Source organism: Marmota marmota, unplaced genomic scaffold (assembly GCF_001458135.2).
Source record: "Marmota marmota marmota unplaced genomic scaffold, marMar, whole genome shotgun sequence".
NCBI lineage: Eukaryota > Metazoa > Chordata > Mammalia > Rodentia > Sciuridae > Marmota > Marmota marmota.
Genome location: NW_026000224.1, coordinates 3391398 through 3410031, shown reverse-complemented (window position 1 = coordinate 3410031; position 18634 = coordinate 3391398). Strand labels below are relative to the sequence as shown.

Below are 18634 nucleotides of genomic sequence, written 5' to 3'. Positions count from 1 at the left end.
AATGTACGAGGATGTGTGCATTTCCTGCCTGCAGAAAGCTGGTCAGTTATTGCAAAGCTCTGCTCACGCCGCCCTCACTGCCACACCCATAAAACAAGCAAATCCTATGGAGAGCCGGGCACAGGGGCACACGCCTGTAATCCCAGCAGTTCTGGAGGCTGAGGCAGGAGGATTGCGAGTTCAAAACCAGCCTCAGCAAAAGTGAGGTGCTTAGCAACTCAGTGAGATCCTGCCTCTAAATAGGGCTGGGGATGTGGCTCAGTGGTTGAGTGCCCCTGATTAAAAAAAGAAATCCTACAGAGATTATCTGTCATCAGATCAGAAGCCACCATTGTGCTATGAAGTTTTATAGTATGGGCCAGTGCTGTGGGATCTCTTGGACAAGCAGGGTCTCTCCAGGTGCTCACTCATGATTTTCATTGATGCTCTCGCCAGTTTTGGGGGAGAGGGTTTAACTGTGCATATCACATGTCTCTAGGACTCGCCAGCTTGGAATGAGCTAAGGTTTGAAGCCTCAAGGTGGATTCCACAGCTCCAGCTCCTCACCCTCACACACGGGCTGCACTCCTGACCATGACCCGTTGAGCAGGCAGGTGCGCTCAGGGGAGCCCCTCAGCTGGTGGCCCATCTCACAGGAGAAACGCAGGAGACTCTTCGTTTTAAATTCATCCCCAAGGCGAGACCCATGGGCTGGAGTCCCTGGGTCTCCACAAAATCCAGGAGTGCTTCCTGCGGAACATAAATACACAGCAATGCACAGTTGTGTGAGACTCGTGTGAAACGCATTGTTATACTAAGACACTGAAATCTAAATACCTCTTGGACATGAGTTATGGTTACATAGTATTCTGGCAATCTTGTAAGATTTTTTAATCATAGCCTTCAAAATGGAAGACATTGTCTCTGTGTCAAGGAAATAGCCTATGAAAATATTGTTATGAGGACAAATAACATTCTTTTGGAAGAAATCAAATTCTGCTAGTGGTGCGTGAGCTAGTGTTCCCTGGAAAGGTAAGAACAGACAGCAAAGGGGAGGCAGGTAAGGTGCCTGGTGTTCTCAGAACGTCACAGGAGAGGTCCCAGTCTCCACAGTCAGGTACAGAGTAACAATGCATTTTAAGAAACATTCATAAAGATATGAGGTGATTATGTCTTTCAGAGGATCAATGTGATCACTGCTGCTGGGGCACTAAATATGGGGAAGGAGTCAGAGGAATGTAGGAAAAAAGTAAAGAGCAAACACGGACACACTGAGCCATGGTAAGCAAGTGTCCTAGCAAGGGCAGCAGGTGTCCCAGCAAGGACAGCCAGAAACTCCTACCGAGAAGGTGGAAAGCGAGGGGACCAGAGACCATGTGACGATGCTGATGACCACCTATGCGAGAACACCAGTGACAGATGTGATGGTGATGATTCAGGGATGGGGACCCAGCCAATGTGAAGACTGCTGATGTATTTGATAGCAGTGATGATGGTGAAGAGGATGATGAAAGTCTACAGGGTGGCACATCTGGGTGGAAATGGAACATGCAATGTCGGACAGCTGCAGGATTGAGGACTTCTCTGTCAAGTGTGCACCCTGCGGTTCCTCACCTGAGCAGTGTGGAAGGCTGCCACTCCAGTGACTGTCTTCTTGGCAAACTCTGGTGCTGTTGCCTGTGAGACTCTGGCCCCCTTTGCAGGAGTACTGGACGGTGGCCCCATATGTAAACAGCTCTCCAGTTAGGACAGCATTGGCAGGGACCCCAGGGTGCCCACAAGATATGGCTGAGAAAAGATTGACATAAAGAGGACATCATTCCAATGAAACGGCTTTGCACTTATTAAACCTCCATTACAGACAACCATGCAGACATCACCTGCTTAAACCAAACCCCTAGTTATGTCACAATGTCCCTGCTGCGTCCTACAGGTGGGCAAAGCCAATTTCTGCACGGCACCCACTCCCAACGTTTAGTACTAAAGAAAAGGAGAGCTTCTGTCAACGTCTTGGTTTGTGTGTTTGTTGTTGAGGCAGCTTTCTTAGGGTTGAAATCTGCATGTGGTCTTCAAGGACAAAACTCTGCAGCCTGGTTTCCCCGTCGACCCTGGTAGCCCACGTGGGAAATATGGGCATCATGGGATTTCTGCAGAGCTGACAAGGACCATCAAACCACTTCCCTATGTTTTCATTTAACATGACAATCATACACTTCGCTCGGGGACAACATTCTGTCAAACTGATTTGACCTTCAAGTTTGTATATCTAAGAAAACCATTCTAGGACTTCTAAAATGTGGCAATCTAAAATGTGTAAGTACCAACACTATTAAATGTTCGATGAACTGATTATAAAACAACCCAGTATTTCACATTTCCTTAAAATTATAAGCCTGGTCCATAATCTATTCATAAATATGCCTCAAAAAGGAGAATTCTAGAACCCTGATTACTATAGGACAGTGAAGATTTATCTCTCTCTTTCCCATGAGCTACCAAATTAAAGATAAAAAAATAACACACTTTTATGTTACAAGCAAAGAACTAACTGGATTAAGGCCACCAAGGCTACCTGGCTGGATCTAGGCCACTGACTTAATATCCTGGGCAACTCCATTTGGTCACTAGCAAGCTCCAAGTGGAGGCCGAGGGGCAGGTTCCACCAGAGAGGCAGGTCCAGAGGGCTGGAAGGCCACCTGGGTCACATTAGCCCTCACCCTCTGTCTGGCATTGACATTTATTCCCTGAAGAGTCATATTTTACCTACAGAGTTCTAAAAAGAAGCCACTTAGACCCCAAACACTGAAACCCTGCATAATGGCCAAGTCCAGGTGAGTTGGGAGGGATGGAGGGCTGTGAGTGACAACAGAGCTGCCAGGCTGGTGATGCTCTCAGTGGCTCTGCAGCCACCACAGCAAGTGACCCAGAGACCCCATCCCCTTGTCAAGGACAGCCAGGAGGAGGACAGCACCTGGGAACAGTCCGTCACACGAGGCCCCAGGCCTGGGCACTTTCACCTGAGGGCAAGGCCTCTGGGAGACGCGGCCCCAGGGAGATGTAAATGTCGGGAAAGGAGGAAACCAAAGGAGTCTCCCTGAAAAGTCTCCCTGAGGGAAAGCTCTCCAGCACCCTTCTGTCCCCAGAATGAACCTGGCAGTGCTGCCGCTCAGGGGGTGAGATGGCACCTATGAGGTTCAGAGCTCAGCTCACAGGGTCCTGGCCACTCCCTGCTGCTTACACGCCCTGGAAATGCATTTGGGACCAGAAGAACAGTCTCCATTTAAAGACTACCTTGTTTAGTCCTGATTTAAAAAGGCCAAAGGGAGTAACTTCATTTCCTAAAGTCGCTGACTATGTTCTTTCAAAAATGATTCTCTCTGAAGCTAAAGTACAATCTGATCTTTCAAGTGAAAGAAAATAAGACTGCAGCTACTTGGTTAAAGTGATACCAACTCGCTAACGTGCATCTCTGAAAACACTGGTAGTCAAGTCTCCAGGGGCCGTGCTGGTCACTGATCATCTTGTCCTTCCAGAAGAGCCTTCTGTTCTCCCCAGCAAAGCCCCGGTGTGGGCTCTGTCAGATGCTCTCTTAGGTGCAGTTACTATTGACCTCACTGTCACCCCAGAGCAGGCTGGGGGGCTCGGGAAGCCAGCTCCCTGCCGCAGAAGACAGGCAGGCAGCTCGCTCCTTCCCAGTGCCCCTGGCCTCCGTCTGTGAACCTGGAGCAGGGGGATGGGCTAGGCAGGGCCTAGTGGGGATCCTGTGGGGTATGTGGTACATCCCATATGGAGCAGGCAGAGGTGTGACTGGCCCAAGGGACAACCAGGACCTGGGTCCACTTCTCTCTGGGACCCACATGTGCACATGCCAACCTCTCCTTTCATCCCATCTCACACTAATGCGGGTGGATCTGGGGGGACTCGGCCCATCTGTCTAAGCTATCATACAACCTGTCAGAAATGGGTGGCGGGAGAGGCAGAGTTAAAACTCCGTGCTTTTCTGAATAAATTAAAATGAACTTGTGTTGCTGGTGGCCCTTCAGGACTCAGGAGTGAGACTCTGAGTCAGCCTCACTCACCCAAACACTTGGGCAAAGAGCGATCCCACAAGCCGTTGGCCATGCAGGTCAAGGCCGAAGATCCCAGCATGTAGAAGCCCTTCTTGCAATGGTACAGGACGCTTTCTCCATACTCAAAGCTGTCTGGGAAGCTCTGCTGCCCCTGGCGAACAGCGTTCTCCACGAAGCCTGGGTCCGAACAGTTCACCACTAGAAAGAGAAACACGCCAAACGCCTCTTAGAAACAGCTATGCATTACGAAAAGTAAACGCCAAAACCCACAACAGATCATAAACAAAGGGAATTTCCCATTGTTTCAGAAAGTTCACCCAAGGAGAACATCATCTCCGGGTGAATTCCACCTGTGCCTGGGGCTATTCTGCTCCCCAAACTGCCAAACATTCAATCAGCTGGAACAGCCATTTTAACAACATGGAGCTAATTTCCTTGAACTGTTTCCTAACAAGATGCTTCTTTAATGGACATTGTAAGTGAGCTGCTTGGTTGAGTTTTCATGTGCTAAAGGTGGTAACTAGAACCAGCTGCGGTTGGCTTAGTTAGTTTAAATATTTCCAGTCAAGCACAAGCTCTTCTGGCAGTGACCAACTGGTCATCCACACCCACCTACACCATCCCACATGCCCCTAGGGAGTTAGTTACAGGTGGAACAAGGCCACGGGAGATTGCAATTCCTCCGTCCACACTTCCCGCAGCGTCTGCTGAGGGCCGCCCCTCCCGCAGAACACCTGGTCTGGCTAAGGTCTGCAGGGCCGGACCTGGAGGAGCTGGACAGCAGCCTGTCGCCCTGACTGCCTGGGCACCTGCGAGGGATGGGCACTGTGCTTTCCCAGGTCCGAGGGAGGCAGAGAGCCCCCATGACTTCCTGTTCCCACCACCAGGCCAGTGCAAGGGACAGCTGCACTCTCCAGAGAGTCCAGGCTTGGGAAGGAGTTGTGTACAGGACTCCCCGGCAGACACTGGGTCCAGTCCCCCTCCCAGAGCTAGCACAGCCCCCACGGATGGGCACTTGACTGCCTCTGCGATGAGGAGGAGGTGGGGCAGTGCCGGATTCACAAAGCTTCCTTAGTACCGTAGTAAGTCATGTGTTTCCCTCAGTCCTGAGTTTACAGAAGACAGTCTGGAGTTTTGGGGGCACAGGGGACAATTTAAGGTCCCATGGTGCGTCACAGCTACAACGAAATAGACACCAAACCTCTAAAGCAGCAGGCAGCACCTAAGCAGAGACCACCTACTGAACCTGAAGGCCTGGAACACAGCAGCCTCCCCCATCCCAGCACTGGGTGCTGCTGGCCCAGGAGACAGTGCCCAGAAGAGATGGGGTGCACTGCTCCTGCCCAGCAGCCAAGGGTGCTCGTGATAGTCTCTGTGGTGCAACCCTCAGGAGACTGCCCAAGCCACATCACACCGTGCGCAGAGAACGGAGAAAGCTGAGGGCATGTGGTGGACACCTGAGCAGGGACCCCCAAGGTGCTCAAAGCCCCTCCCTGCAAAGTGTGTTCTGCTGCATGGGGGGTGGGCGTCAGCCTCAGGGTACCCGACTGCGAGGCAACAAGGGGAATGATCCAAGCCACTGCGATCCTGAGTGTGGAGCCTGAGAGAAGAGAAGCAGGACTGTTACAGTGACCATGAGATCTGACCGCAACCTCTCCTGCAGGCCCAGGAGGGGAGTGCCTGGAAGAGGGGGATTCAGAGTGTGATCCCGTAAGCAGGCTCTGAAGAGCAGACCAAGAGCTCTGCAGGCCCCCTGCCAGGACGGAGTGTGCGCAGGGCGTAACACCCTCGTGGGTGGACACCATCCTGGACATCAGCCTGCACTGGAATTGCCGGGAAGGTGCACTAAAGTGCTGAGCCAGAACCCTCTCCCTCCTTTTACCTGGGTCAGAACCCTCACCATGTTGGCAATAAAGACAGCCTGGGAGATTTCGGAGCTCGAGCTGGAGAAGGGAAGGCCCTGGACCAGGAGGCGGCGGTGAGCAGATGCCCCAGGACTGCCCTTGCCTTTCTCAGTCCTGCATGAAGTACACTCGGGAGCATCTATTTATATCCCTTCCCATTAACTTCCGAGGCTCCATTTGGAGATCCAGCTCTGTCTAGCTGGGGCAGGAGAAGAGAATAATTGGGCTATGTGTCCAGGACAGAGCACTTTGAAGCACTCCACGTCACCGCTGCTAATGGTTGTGCTTTGCCACACGCAGAGCGGGTCCCCTGCCAGGGTGGCTCATCAGTGCCCATCACCCATGACAGGAGCGTCTTCTCCGTCCACATCCTTCCTCCACTTTGTGGTGAGTCCTAGCAGGGCTCCTGTGGGAAGGGCTCGCATGACTGGCAGGAGTTGTGGGTGGAGGAGCACGAGGAAAAGTCATGTCCTTGAGCCATCACGGAGCACGGGAAATGTCCCACAAGGATGACAATAGTGAGCGGCGTGCAGCAGGCCCAGCCCCGGGAGCTGCCCCACAGCTCTGCCTGTGGCATGGTGGCACCAGGAGGCCCCAGCGCATCTGACACCTCCCCTCAGGTACTCGGACTTCACCTGCTTTCCAGGTGTGAAGACCTGCCCCAGGACTGGATGTCCCCGCAGGGAGGAACGAGTGCTGGTGCTTCCCACGCTCTGTCCTGCCCCATTGTGGAGAGAGTCACAGGGACACACCAAGCAAGCTCCTGGGGACCTCAGGCATGCGGGGCACGAGGGAGAAGTCGCAGGACAGGGATAGACCAGGCCACAAGGCCATTGCCCGGAAGTCAGGGCTATGGGACTCTTGAACACTCGTCTGGCACAGCCTTCTCACAAACCCCTCGTCCTCCCAGTCACTCCCTGGGTCCCCTCCTGTGTTTTGCAGAGAACGGCTGGAATTCTCCTGGGCCGTGCCTTCTGCTTCCCCCTCATCATGTCTGCTGGGACTTTAAAATGTCCAGTCAACACATAAACAGAGGTGGGGACACAGGCACCCAGGAGTCGCACTAGAAGCCTGTCCTACAGACACCACGAGGACTGAAGTCCTGGCCACCAACATGGCCCGCTGCCCTGATACGCAGGTGTGGATGCTGGTGGATGGGGTGCCCGAGGCCCCGTGCGGAGACCTGATTCTGATCACCTGGCTGCGGCTCACCCCTTCCCTTCACACGCCTCACTCAGCAAGACACCAGGCCCTGACTGCTGCTCCCGGGACAAGGGCCACCCCACCTGTGCCCTTCTGGTATCCTGTCCACCCCCCATCTCTGTCCAGGCAATGGAAGCAGTATCAGCCCCCCCACCCCTTCCTCTTTTTGTTCAGAACCAAAGTGATGGCCATGTTCTCATGAGAACCTCCCTGAGGACGGGATGGAGGTGAATTTCAGCCTCGGGTTCCTTCCCCTCCACCGCAGAGAAGCTGTCTGCACACCCATCTGTCCTCGGTGCCAGCCGCAGGCTGAAGGGCAGCCACAGTGTGTGCACTGGATTCTGTCTCAGATTCCCCATTTTTAACCAGATTTTGGATATGCAAGTTATCCAGTGCAGTGACCATTCGCAGACGCTGGGTTCTGGGGCAACGCAGCCCCCAGACCAGTCCCGCGGATTCCTGCCACTGCAGCCTATCCTCCCTCTGGAACCAGAGCGGGCTTCAGCTGCTCACCACTGAGCAGTGCAATCCAAGTTCCATTTGTAGTTCTCAGAAAAAAAAAAGGAATTTTATAGTAAATTCTTACATTAAACAATATATTTCCCTTGTGCATTTTTAAACTTTATTAATTCATTAAATATATATTAATTTATGGTAAATTAAAAAGTTGATAAGGTTTTACTTTCAGGGCCTCTGAGACGGTCAGAGCAGAACCGTGTAATTAACTTGCATATCCAAAATCTGGTTAAAAATGCGGAATCCGAGACAGAATCCAAAGAACCTCCTCATCCTTGGCACAGATCCTGCTTCCGACAGGCACGCGGTCTGAAAACCGCGCCAGGAGGCGTGATCCCCTTTCCCACCTCTCCTCACAGCTGGTACTTGTGCAAGATGTGCCCTCGGGCCAAACTGGCTTCTGTGTTTGTTTTTAAAAACAAACCGTGAAGATAGTTTATCATTTTTTAATTTCAATATGATTCTTACACAAAAAAGGAAAAGTACATTGAAACTGTCAAATTAAACTTTAAAAACTAAGTGCTAGGGGCTAAGCTTTTGTTGAAATTAAAAACCAAAAACTAACAGTCAGTAAAATTGGGAAAAATGCACTGGGTTAATATGAGCTGATGATCCCTATTTTTGGAACAAATACTGTACCATCAGTCACCTTCCCCCTGCTTCTGCTTCCCAGTGTTTCAGTCTCCCAGGGTCAACTGTGTTCTGGAATTATTAATCAGAAAACTTTAAGAGTGGATAACTCATATGTTTTGGATCATGTGGCGTTCTGAGGAGCCATCCTTGTCCATCCTGCCTGGGGTGTGCTCATCCCTTGGTCCAGTGTATCTGCTCTGTATATACTACCCACCTGCTACTCACTTAGTAGCCATCTCAACTCTTAAGCAAGTGTGGAGGCACTGATGTGGGGGCACTGGGTTCATGCAACCCTCACATGGTAGCCGAGCCATGTCTCAGCATCCCAAGAAGAGGGGTGAGCACGGTAACCAGATAGGTTGAGAGAAACAGAACACATCCGTATGACTTTTATCACAGAGTACTGTAATAATCATTCTATTTTATTAAGTTGTCAATTTCTTCATGGGTCTAATTTCCAATTGCACTTTAGCATGTGTGTGTGTGTGTGTGTGTGCTGGTAGGAAAATAAGCAGTATAGACAGTATAGGTCAGGGACTACCTTGACCTTCAGGCATGCCCTGGGCTCACGATGTGTCCACTGTGGATAAGGAGGGCCTTCCATCCTCGTAACTGCAGTGGAAAGAGTAAAGCATACAACACAGGCCTGCTGCTGTGTGACACTCTGAGAATAGAGGTGACTACAGGCCCACACACTGGGGAGCATATGAGACCCTCTGTTCAGATCCTCACTGGATTCAGAAGGTCACAGTGAGGAGTCCATCAGCCTCTCTGGCTGGGACGGACCTGAGGGAGCAGAGATGGGGTCGGGTGCTGGCAGGCTTCTCACTTGAGGAAACTGCAGTTGAAATGAAAAGATCAGTGTCTTTCCCTCTGTCACTGGAGAGCAGCAGGCCAGGGTGGGAGTGTGGGCACGGGGCCTCAGACACAGGGTGCTGTGGGACAGGGTGCTAGCCCTGACAGCCCCGTGTGCCACAGGAAGCACAGGACCCAGCCGGAGATACTCCACTGGCTGCTCGGGGTTCATCATGCAGGTGACAGGAGACTGTGTGATCTGCACCGCCACATGCTCAGGCTGAGGGCAGAGGGCAGGGGCAGAGGGAAGGGGGCAGGGGCAGAGGGCAGAGGGCAGAGGGCAGAGCCCTTGCTGGAGTTCCAGGAGGGGCTGGCCCTGGGGACGCTGCTGAGAAAAGGGTGCCAGGGTCTGGAGACTTCCTGACCTTGCTCTCTGTGTTCTCAGTACTCTATGATAGGAAACGAGAGATGGAGACACACAGAGAGGGACAGAGGGAGACAGAGATGTGGAGAGAGAGAGAAATGGAGACACAGAGAGAGGGGCCCACGGGGGAGGGGTGGGCACCAGCCCCCGCCCCCAGACTCCAGACCCCTTTTCTCCACTCAGCAGATCTCCCAAAACCCTGTTACTAAGACACTAAGGGCTTCCCAAGGTGACTTCTTAACAAATGGACGTGCCTGAGGTCAAGGAGGGAGACCCCGGGAAAGGGGCGGCAAAGGACCTGCGTGAGGGTGTTTCCATCTTGACCTCAGGGCCCTTGGAGCTTGTCCCTGAGCTGTGCACAAAGTCCGAGAGACTCTTCCTCACCCGCTGTTTGCTGTCCTTCTGAGCTTTGGACGGATTTCTAAGACACACTCTATTGACAAAGAATAAATAAATAAGCACTTGCTCTTCAGGGCCTCTCTTAGCAGCCGCAGGTCGTGGGCAAGCCTCAGTGACCTTGAGTCCAGGCAGTGCTGGTGTCATTAGGGATACTAGTTTTGGATGAGGATGATGTTTCATGATGTTTCATGTGACATTCTTCATGACACTTGGTCACATGACGACCCAGGTAAACAGACTGCCGAGGTGGTAGTAGATTGTGTAGACAGCTATTCTTTAGTCCCTGCACATAAATTGCATGTTCTTTAGTGCCTGTAGGAAACTGGTCCCAGGGCTCTCGCAGATGCCCAAACTCAAGGTTCTCAAGTTCCTTATGGCAAATGGAATAATATTTACATGTACCCAACGCACACCCTCCTATTTTCTTAAAGTCCCTCCTATGATACCTAATACAATGTAAATACTGTGTAAACAGGTGTTGACTATATTGTTTAGGGAATGAGAATGAGGAAAAACCTGCACATATTCAGTACAGATCCAGGTTTTTTTCCAAACATGTTTGAAACAGACATGTTGAGGAAAATATTTTTGATTGATGGTTGGTTGAATGTGGGAGATAACCCATGGGTCCTGGATAATGTGTAAGAGGGTGTGTAATACAAAATTATGCTTACATAAGATTGTATGTAATGATTTGAGATTGCATAGGAAATATTACGTAATACCCTTTAAAAAGCAAAACGGCATATCCACTATTGTTTTCAAAGAAGATTCATAAATCATTTCTTCTTTCTGGATGTAACTTTTGGCATAACAAATGTGCAGTGTATGTGATAAATGCAAATCTGACTTTGTAATCAAACAGAGAATGAATGTCACCACCACACAGCCTTTCCCAGCTCCGAGCACCGTGGGATAAAGGTTCCTCTTCCTCTCCCCTCTGCATGGCCTGCTGTGCCCTGTCAGGGTGGGTGGGGCAACTTGGAGATGCAGCCTCTTGGCCGGGGCTACCGCCTGCTCCTGCTGCCCTCCTCATCCCCTGCAGCGAGGCCACAATGCTGAGGCTGATTCCTGCATCAGCTCACACTTCATCTGTAAAATTTTACCATTTTAACGTTTTGAAGCATAAAACGTTTCAATGCGATTATCTATGTAATGATTATTTAGTGACATTTATGCTTTGATGTTGCCATTTCTTTATCCTCCCCAGCCATAACATAACCTAATCCCATGTTTTCTTAATTACTCCCATGTTCAGGTGAACAATCACACAGGGATATCTGTTTAATATCTTTGTATTTAAATACCCAATTTTATAAAACTAAAGAAAAATAATGTCTCCTAAGTTTGCATGCAATATGAAAATTATTAGGTGAAGAAGAGACACCTAGGTGAATCTCCAGAAGACATGGTCAGGTAGGTATGCAACAGCTCACTGTGAACTGGCTGACACTGTGCTTTGGATTTGGGGACAAAGACTCAGATCTCCTGACAGGAAACATGACCCTCTGAGAGGCAATGGCTAAGCTGATTCTGGAATGTAAGGTGCTTGTTTCCAAAGCTCCTTATGAAATCTGCCACTGAATAATTTGCTTCTTCCAGAAAGAGATTACTGCTAATAAAAAGGACACCTTCTTTATTTCCCTAAACTTGTTTGCAGACGGAGTTACTAAGCTGGAGAAAGGACCTCAGCCCCCTCCTGGATCTGACTCCCTGGCCTGTCACCAGCCTGCAGGAGTAGTAAAGCTTCTGTCTGTTAAGGGTCGACGCTAACCATGAGGGGCACACCTCAGGAAGGAGACAGAGTCTGTAGAAAAGGGCGCCCAACCCAGTCTCACTTCAGCATGGATGTACCCAGGGTTCCCATCCAAATTTCTGATGGCTTTTCTCTTTCCATCAGGACTAGGGGATCTGTGGGCTGTCCAGCACCCCACATCAGGTGGCTCATGGGGAATCCTGCAGGAGTCTGGGAGACGATGCACACAGCTCACAGGTATGATCCGTGCTCTCTTTAAACCTTCCTGAGAAGATTCCAGGGACCCACAATGAGCCTTACTGCAGTGTACGCTGAGAATCCCTGGCCATTTTGATCATGGAGCCACTTTATTTTAACTTGGAGTTTCGGAGTTGGGTGCCATTTGTTTTTGGTAGGCGTCACCCCCTCCTGCGCTGCCCTCCTACAATGTGCCCTGTGCTGTTCCATCACGTGCCCACCAGTCCCGTCCAGGGCGTTAGCCGCTGTCACCTGCTCCCAAAGTGAGGCCAGCAAAGCAATGCAAAAGAGTGGAAACTCAGGTGGGCGGGCAGTCGAGAGATGACCAGGGGTCACTGATTGTGGGTCAGTGCCCATGTTACCTGTGGACACATGCATATGAGGTAGCAGCTTCCAACAGAAGTGGGCTTCCAGGGAAAGAGAGGGAGGTAAGGAAAGTCTGAACTCCTAACGAAGGGTTCAGGACTCTCTGCAATTTTGTGTTGCATAGTTGATCCCAAAAGGACCAAACAGGGCTCCAAAATACAAAACAGAATCATGAATGATATGTATCCAAGCTAATTTCCTCTCTTCTTTCTTTAGGTATACTGGAGAAAAATGGGAAACAGATTAAGAAGCTCACACTTTTTGGTTCATCTGATCTTCTGTCCAACAAGACGGGTTGATGTGCCAACTGGAGAGGTCTCAGCAGCATTCTCCCTGGGGATGCTCTCCCTGGGTGGCTTTCTACTTGGGACATTCTCTTTATGGATGTTTTCCTTGGGTGACATTCTCCTTGGGTGACAGAATCTTGGGTGATCTCTCCCCGTCTTGGCAGCCACACCCAGGCCCTGGATTGTCAGCCACTCGAGACACGAGGTGCCACATCGACAGTGTCTAGCATGGCATTCAGCATTGAGTAGGGTCTTAAATGTCATTGACCAGAAGGTTCTGTGGGGACAGCTGTAGGGCCTCTGAGATGCTGAAGGCACCAGGCATAACTGTGCTGATCCCTGGGGAAGACGCCTTGACCGTCGCTCTGGGCACGCACTGGTCACCCTTCAGTGTGCTCTGCTGCTCAGTCAGGCTGGGAGGGCAGTGCGTCTGATTAGGGTGGTGTGGTGCTTTCCTTGGTCCTTGAGCCATGACCAGAGATGGGCAGCAGCAGCTATGTCCCTCCATTGCCCATCCAGTCCTCAGGGTGTCCGTGTTTTCCTCCGAGAGCTGAGCAGAGTTGAGTGAGTAGCCAGGTTGGTATCCACTGCTGGCTCAGTGTTCAGTTCGTTCTCAAGGAGAACCAGTGCAGCTTCCAGGCAGAGACATTCTGGTGCCAGAGTCGGAGGCAGAGATGCCATTTGGAAATGCCAGCTTTCCATTTTGGGAGACTCACTCTGGGGGACTATCCACCTGTTCCCTACTTCCACGGCCCCTGGCTGTGTAGTTCAGTGTCCCTTGCTCACTACATAACGAATAGTGATAACATAGAGTCTCCAAGTCCCAGTTGTCCATTTTCAAGCTGGACAGAGCACCCACACTGTCTGGAGAGTAGCTAGAACTTGTGAACAAGGAGCCAGTGGCATCCTGTGGGACGTCCCCACCCCCACCAACAGAATGCCACCAGAGTCTGCTTTGCAGGGGACAGAGAAAAAAGGAGCCTCAGTGTCTTGGCTGAATTGCAAGACTTTATGTTGGAAAAGCATGCAAGTGGGAATCCAGCCCCATTTGCAGCATAGCATGGTCAGTGACTGTCCATGGCTGGTACGTGGGCTGTCAGGAGGATGAGCAGGAGGGGTTGTTTCCTGCACTGCACATCTGCCCTGCTGCCCCAGCTGGTGGAGGCAGCATCCTGGGAGATGGAGGCCACCAATCCCTCCTTCTCACCTACACCTCAGGGCGTGCAGTTCTCCTCGGCTTCCAAGGGGATAGCAGCAGCCATCAGGGAGCCCCTTGGACACTGACCAGTGAACATTGCTTGCTCTCGGTGGCTCCACCCCAGGTGACAGTGGGTTTTCCTGTCAATGTGTCCTCAGTGGCCACGCCCCTCTGACATCTGGGACCCTTGCTCACCACACGTGCATACTAGCACGGAACATCTCTGCCTGGAAGCTGCACCAGGGAGTGTCTCTGAGCACTGGTTGCTCTGATGGGTGCAGGTTAGCTCTAGGGCTGGGGTGCACTTCCCCAGCCGGGTAAGAACTGACGCACAGGACTGTGCTGTGGATAAATCCACACCAGTGGAGAGGGTTTTTGAACCAGGAATTGACGAATTGTTGGGCACACAGAAGGCACAGAAGTGTCCAGAATACAGCTGACCAAAGGCTCCCGAAACACAGTCAAGGCTCATGCTGAGAGTTGGAAAATCTCATGGAATATGAAATGTTTCCCTAAAAAGTCACCCAGAATTTCAAGTGGTTCGAACAGAAATGGTTCAAAACTGCATTTCCCCATGCCTAATGGATGCTGGAAGGTATAACGTGTAATTTATTAGTTATAATGTCCCCCTCTACCGAAAGCAAAATGAGAATGAGGAAATGAAAATGGTGAAGCACTGTGGAGACACAGGGGCAGCCTCGGCTCCTGCTGCCTTCCCACGGGGCTCAGGAAACACAGGGTGCACTCTGTCTTCACCTCAGTCCCACCATAGAGAAGAGGCGGCAGATGCAAACCCCACCAGGAATCCCCCTAAGTGGAATTTGCAGAAGGGGAGGCTGAGCGATGGCCCTCTCCACTCAGCACAGAAGCCTCAAAGACGCGTTTTTGTGTGTCCTCCTACGTGAGCAGGTGGAACACAGGTCACAGGACAGAACAGCACACGTGCATACTTATGGGCCTGGGTCTCCTTTGGCAGTGATCACAGTGCTTGGAACTAGACTAAACTGTACCTCAATAACAACGTAAGCACAGGAGCTAGGTGTATCTGGCGTTGTGCTGGGACTCCACCCAGTTCCCTGGACTTCCAAGCAGGGGTCCTGGCTCCCTGAGGCTGCCTCCCTGTGTGGCTGCTTGTGTGAGATTTCACGAGGCTCCAGACTGGGGTGGCTTTGAGAGACCACCGCCAGTCTGGGAGCTCTGTTTAAATATTAAGCTGAACTCCTTCCACATTCTTTTTCCAAAATGTGAAGAAGCCAGTGGGTTGCTGCTGCCTGTCTGGGTTTTAAATCACCTCCCCTGCTCAGGCAAAGCGGTATGTCCTCGTTGGACTCCCAACTCGAGCCACCTGCTGCAGAGCGGGCTGATATCTGATGGCCGCCGCGTCAGCTCTGCATTCTGCTTGCCAGGAGGGTGGCACAGAGGCAGACGCGGGAATGGCACAACCCTGGGGGGGTCCCCCGATGCCTGTGAAATATATTTTTAAGGAAGGCCCTTTCCAATTCTCTTAAAAGGAGGATATATCTTTCATCTCTACAAGCAAAGGGTGAAGCTGAATTTTCCTGAAGTTAAATGGAGATTCAAAGTGCTCTTTGAATTACAGATCTAATGCTCTGTTTTAAAATACACAGGGAAGCTTTGCTTTTGTTTTTAATGTTTAAAAGATGAGTGTGGCTGGAGCGCTAGGATGTGCACCGAGTGTAGCTATGAAGAGACAGCTCTGCCGCGGTTCCTACCACCTAGGGCTGCCCTGCAGCTACCCCCTTTCATTTCAGAGAAGAAAGCAGAGGATTCATTAAGATAGTGTCAACTGTGGCATTTAAAGCTAGAAAACAGTATTCATACAATAGCATAAGAAACTTCCTAAAAAGTCGAACAGCTGTGTAAGATGATCACAGGGGAACACAGTTATCTGGGATCATTCTACTGGGTATAAAATTACTGACAGCTTAAAGGAGCATACCAGTTCTCACACCAGCACGTTAGGGCAGGGTACAATTCTGTGGCTTCACTTGGCCTTTGAGTCCAAGCCAAACACTACACTGTAGGCTAGTGCCAGAACTCGGACGGAGCCAGATGGCCAACTTTTACACAAAACTAGCAATTGTGGAGGACTGGTCTCCATGTCCAGTGAACTGGCTGAATACGGCTTTCTTGGGAGCCCAGGGGGTAAGTGGGGTACTTGGGAAAGCAGGGGTGATTGGAAGCCTCTGCCTTTGCCTGTCCCGTCACTTTACCACCAGGAAAGGCATCCCGCAGGAGGGACTGAGAGATGGCCTTCTGCAACCAGCTACGAGGTGACTATGGTTTTGGTCAAGTCTTGACAGCATTGGAATCTCCCCATATCTCCATAGCAACATGCCCTGCCCTCAGTGAGGGAGACGTCTCCACGAAAGAAAGAAAGCCAACTCTGAAGGATTAGGAGTGGGTACAGCTACACACACCAACACCTAGCCCAGAACATTCTTGGAAACTCCCGGTTTAGCCCAGTGTCTGGCTGTCTTTAAATAAATGAACCGAAAATCATTAATTAAAACTTAACAACATTGAGGCCTTCATAAATGCATTCGTGAGTCTAGAAGCGTAGAGACCAGCGGGCCAAGTGCCTACGGCAGAAGTGCTGGGTGCAGGAATGAGGAAAAGAGCCGGGGAAGGGCGCCTGCTAGAAGGGGAGGACCTTGGGCATTTGTGACTTGCTCTCCAGCCATGCCGCAGGACAGACTGCTGTCTTCAGAAATGCCTTCCCACACCCACTTTATTCAGCCCGCCACGCCCTCGGGACAAAGGCCCCCTTCCCAGAGGCTCTTCCTACCTCGGCAGGTGGGCAGGGGGCTACTCCACTGGCCGTTGCTCCGACACTGGGCCCGGGACGCACCCTGAAGCAAGTAGCCCGTGTGGCAGGTGAAATTCACCAGGTCATTCAGGTTGAACTCGCTGCCGTTGGTGAGCCCGTGGGCGGGGTTCCCCGGGTGTCCACAGGTGATGGCTGCGGGAAGACAGGTTACGTCACTCTCCCTGCTCAGCAGGCACGGCCAACACCTGGCACTGACAGCACAGGTGAGCGGAGGACATGACGGCCAGGGTCTCCCACTGCCGCTGCACAGGTGAGTGTGCTGCCGGGGGCTGTGGGAGACCAGCCACAGGCCTGAAGACAGGCAGGTTTTACCACATCCTTGGAAACCAAGCAACACCTGCCACTTATAATTTCATTATTCCTTAGTCGAATCGTGACAGAATAGCAGTGATTTAAAAACAAGAGATGTCAAGAATGTTTGTAATGATCCTGCATTTTGAATATTGTCCCCTACGCCACACCAGTTTGAAATATCATGGGGTTTGCTTGAAACTTTGAGTGTTCTATGTGAAATGTTTCCAGTACCAATTTAAATATCATGAAATTGGCAAAATAACTGCACACTCCAATATTGCTCTGAGTGCCTAGCATGGGGTCCTTGGAGACTCAGTGAGCTGTCCCTATGCAGTGTCCTACATCACAGCCACGTAAGCAAGGGGATGTCTGGACCTCTCAAAAGAAAGGCCACAAACCTGGTGTCTTCCTCCTGCTTGTCTCATCAACATCTTTCCTTCTAAGTAAAGCTTTTATCTCTGAGCTTTGCACAGCGCCCCAGCACTGTCACAGGTGATACCTGTCACTGCAGTGTGGTTACATCAACATCTTGTTTGCTTAATTCACAGAAAAACAAAGAATATCTCAGAAGATCATTTGGTCTAAAGGGAATTTTGCAGCAAAATTCTTATCTAAAAACAGCAGTCAATATTTGTCGTTGAAGGTCTAGAGTTGGAGGACGGTTATCACACTACACCCCGCCTCTTGCTATCAAAGGAGGGCTTACTACACTCTGGATTCATGGTGAATCCGTGGCCAATGCAGACAACACAGAAGTATAAGGGAGTGTGGCCCCTTGAGGGCCCTGTGGGGCTGACCTGCGTCCAGACAGGAGGGCACACTCCTCCATGGAGGGGGCTTCCACCTCCGCTCTGTGCTGAGCTCTGGGGAGCAGACACGGGACACCTTGTCCCTGGACCCATTGAAAATGAGCAGAGGGGTGAGTAGGAGAGGAAGCCCCAGGGGGCAGGTCGGAGCTGTACTCACGGACACAAACGGCGGTCTGCCCCGACCACTTGTGGTCCTGCAGGCATATCCGAACAGAAGTGCCCACCAGCCGGAAGCCAGGCTTGCACTGGTACACCACCGTGTCCCTGTAGCTGGAGCCGTCCCCACTGATGTGGCCGTTCACGATCGGGTCTGGGGAGCCACAGTGGCCAGCTGAAAAACAGAAGCATCCCGCAGGAGGGACTGAGAGATGGCCTTCTGCAATGAGCTACGAGGTGACTATGGTTTTGGTCAAGTCTTGACAGCATTGGAATCTCTCCATATCTATGATATTTTATACCGTTTTTCTTTTCCTAATAATTATGCATAAATTAAGTTCTGTTTCTAATATGAAATTATTTATGATTATTTCCCTAGTTATGGTTTCCCCACTGATCTATTCTACTATGTCATTTTAGATCAGTTATGTGTTCTATTTCCAAATACATGCCCCAGAGAGGAGGAAACACTGTGATCAACACGAGCAGGGCTTGCAGACTGTTGGGCAGAAAAGAGAAGATGAGGAATTTCAGCAGGAGACAGGGTTGGGAATTGCAGAGGGAGAGAGACCAGAAGGTAGGTGCCTGGACCTGAGTCACAGGTGAGCCAGGGAGAGGAGAAGGTGGCTGAGACCCACAGAAACAGGCGTCCGTGGCGGGGCAGGAGTGGAGGGTGGCCACGGGTACACTGAACTGGCCTGGACCTAGGAGACTCGAGAGGATGGCTGGCAGGTGCCCGGTGGGGGAAACCATAACT

At 51.1% G+C, this 18634-nt stretch overlaps 1 protein-coding gene across 2 annotated transcripts in view; it reads right to left on the bottom strand.

Moving 5' to 3' along the window:
• The window catches only part of Csmd1 (CUB and Sushi multiple domains 1), a 1636907-nt gene that overhangs the window by 27342 nt on the left and 1590931 nt on the right, over positions 1 to 18634 (bottom strand). For both annotated transcript variants that reach the window (XM_048792812.1, XM_048792813.1), the window contains exons 53-57: positions 17879 to 18052; positions 16577 to 16750; positions 4059 to 4247; positions 1594 to 1767; positions 547 to 729 (exon numbers count right to left, since the gene is read on the bottom strand). In XM_048792812.1, the coding sequence (XP_048648769.1) occupies positions 547 to 729; positions 1594 to 1767; positions 4059 to 4247; positions 16577 to 16750; positions 17879 to 18052 (894 nt within the window). The remainder of the gene's footprint in view (positions 1 to 546; positions 730 to 1593; positions 1768 to 4058; positions 4248 to 16576; positions 16751 to 17878; positions 18053 to 18634) is intronic.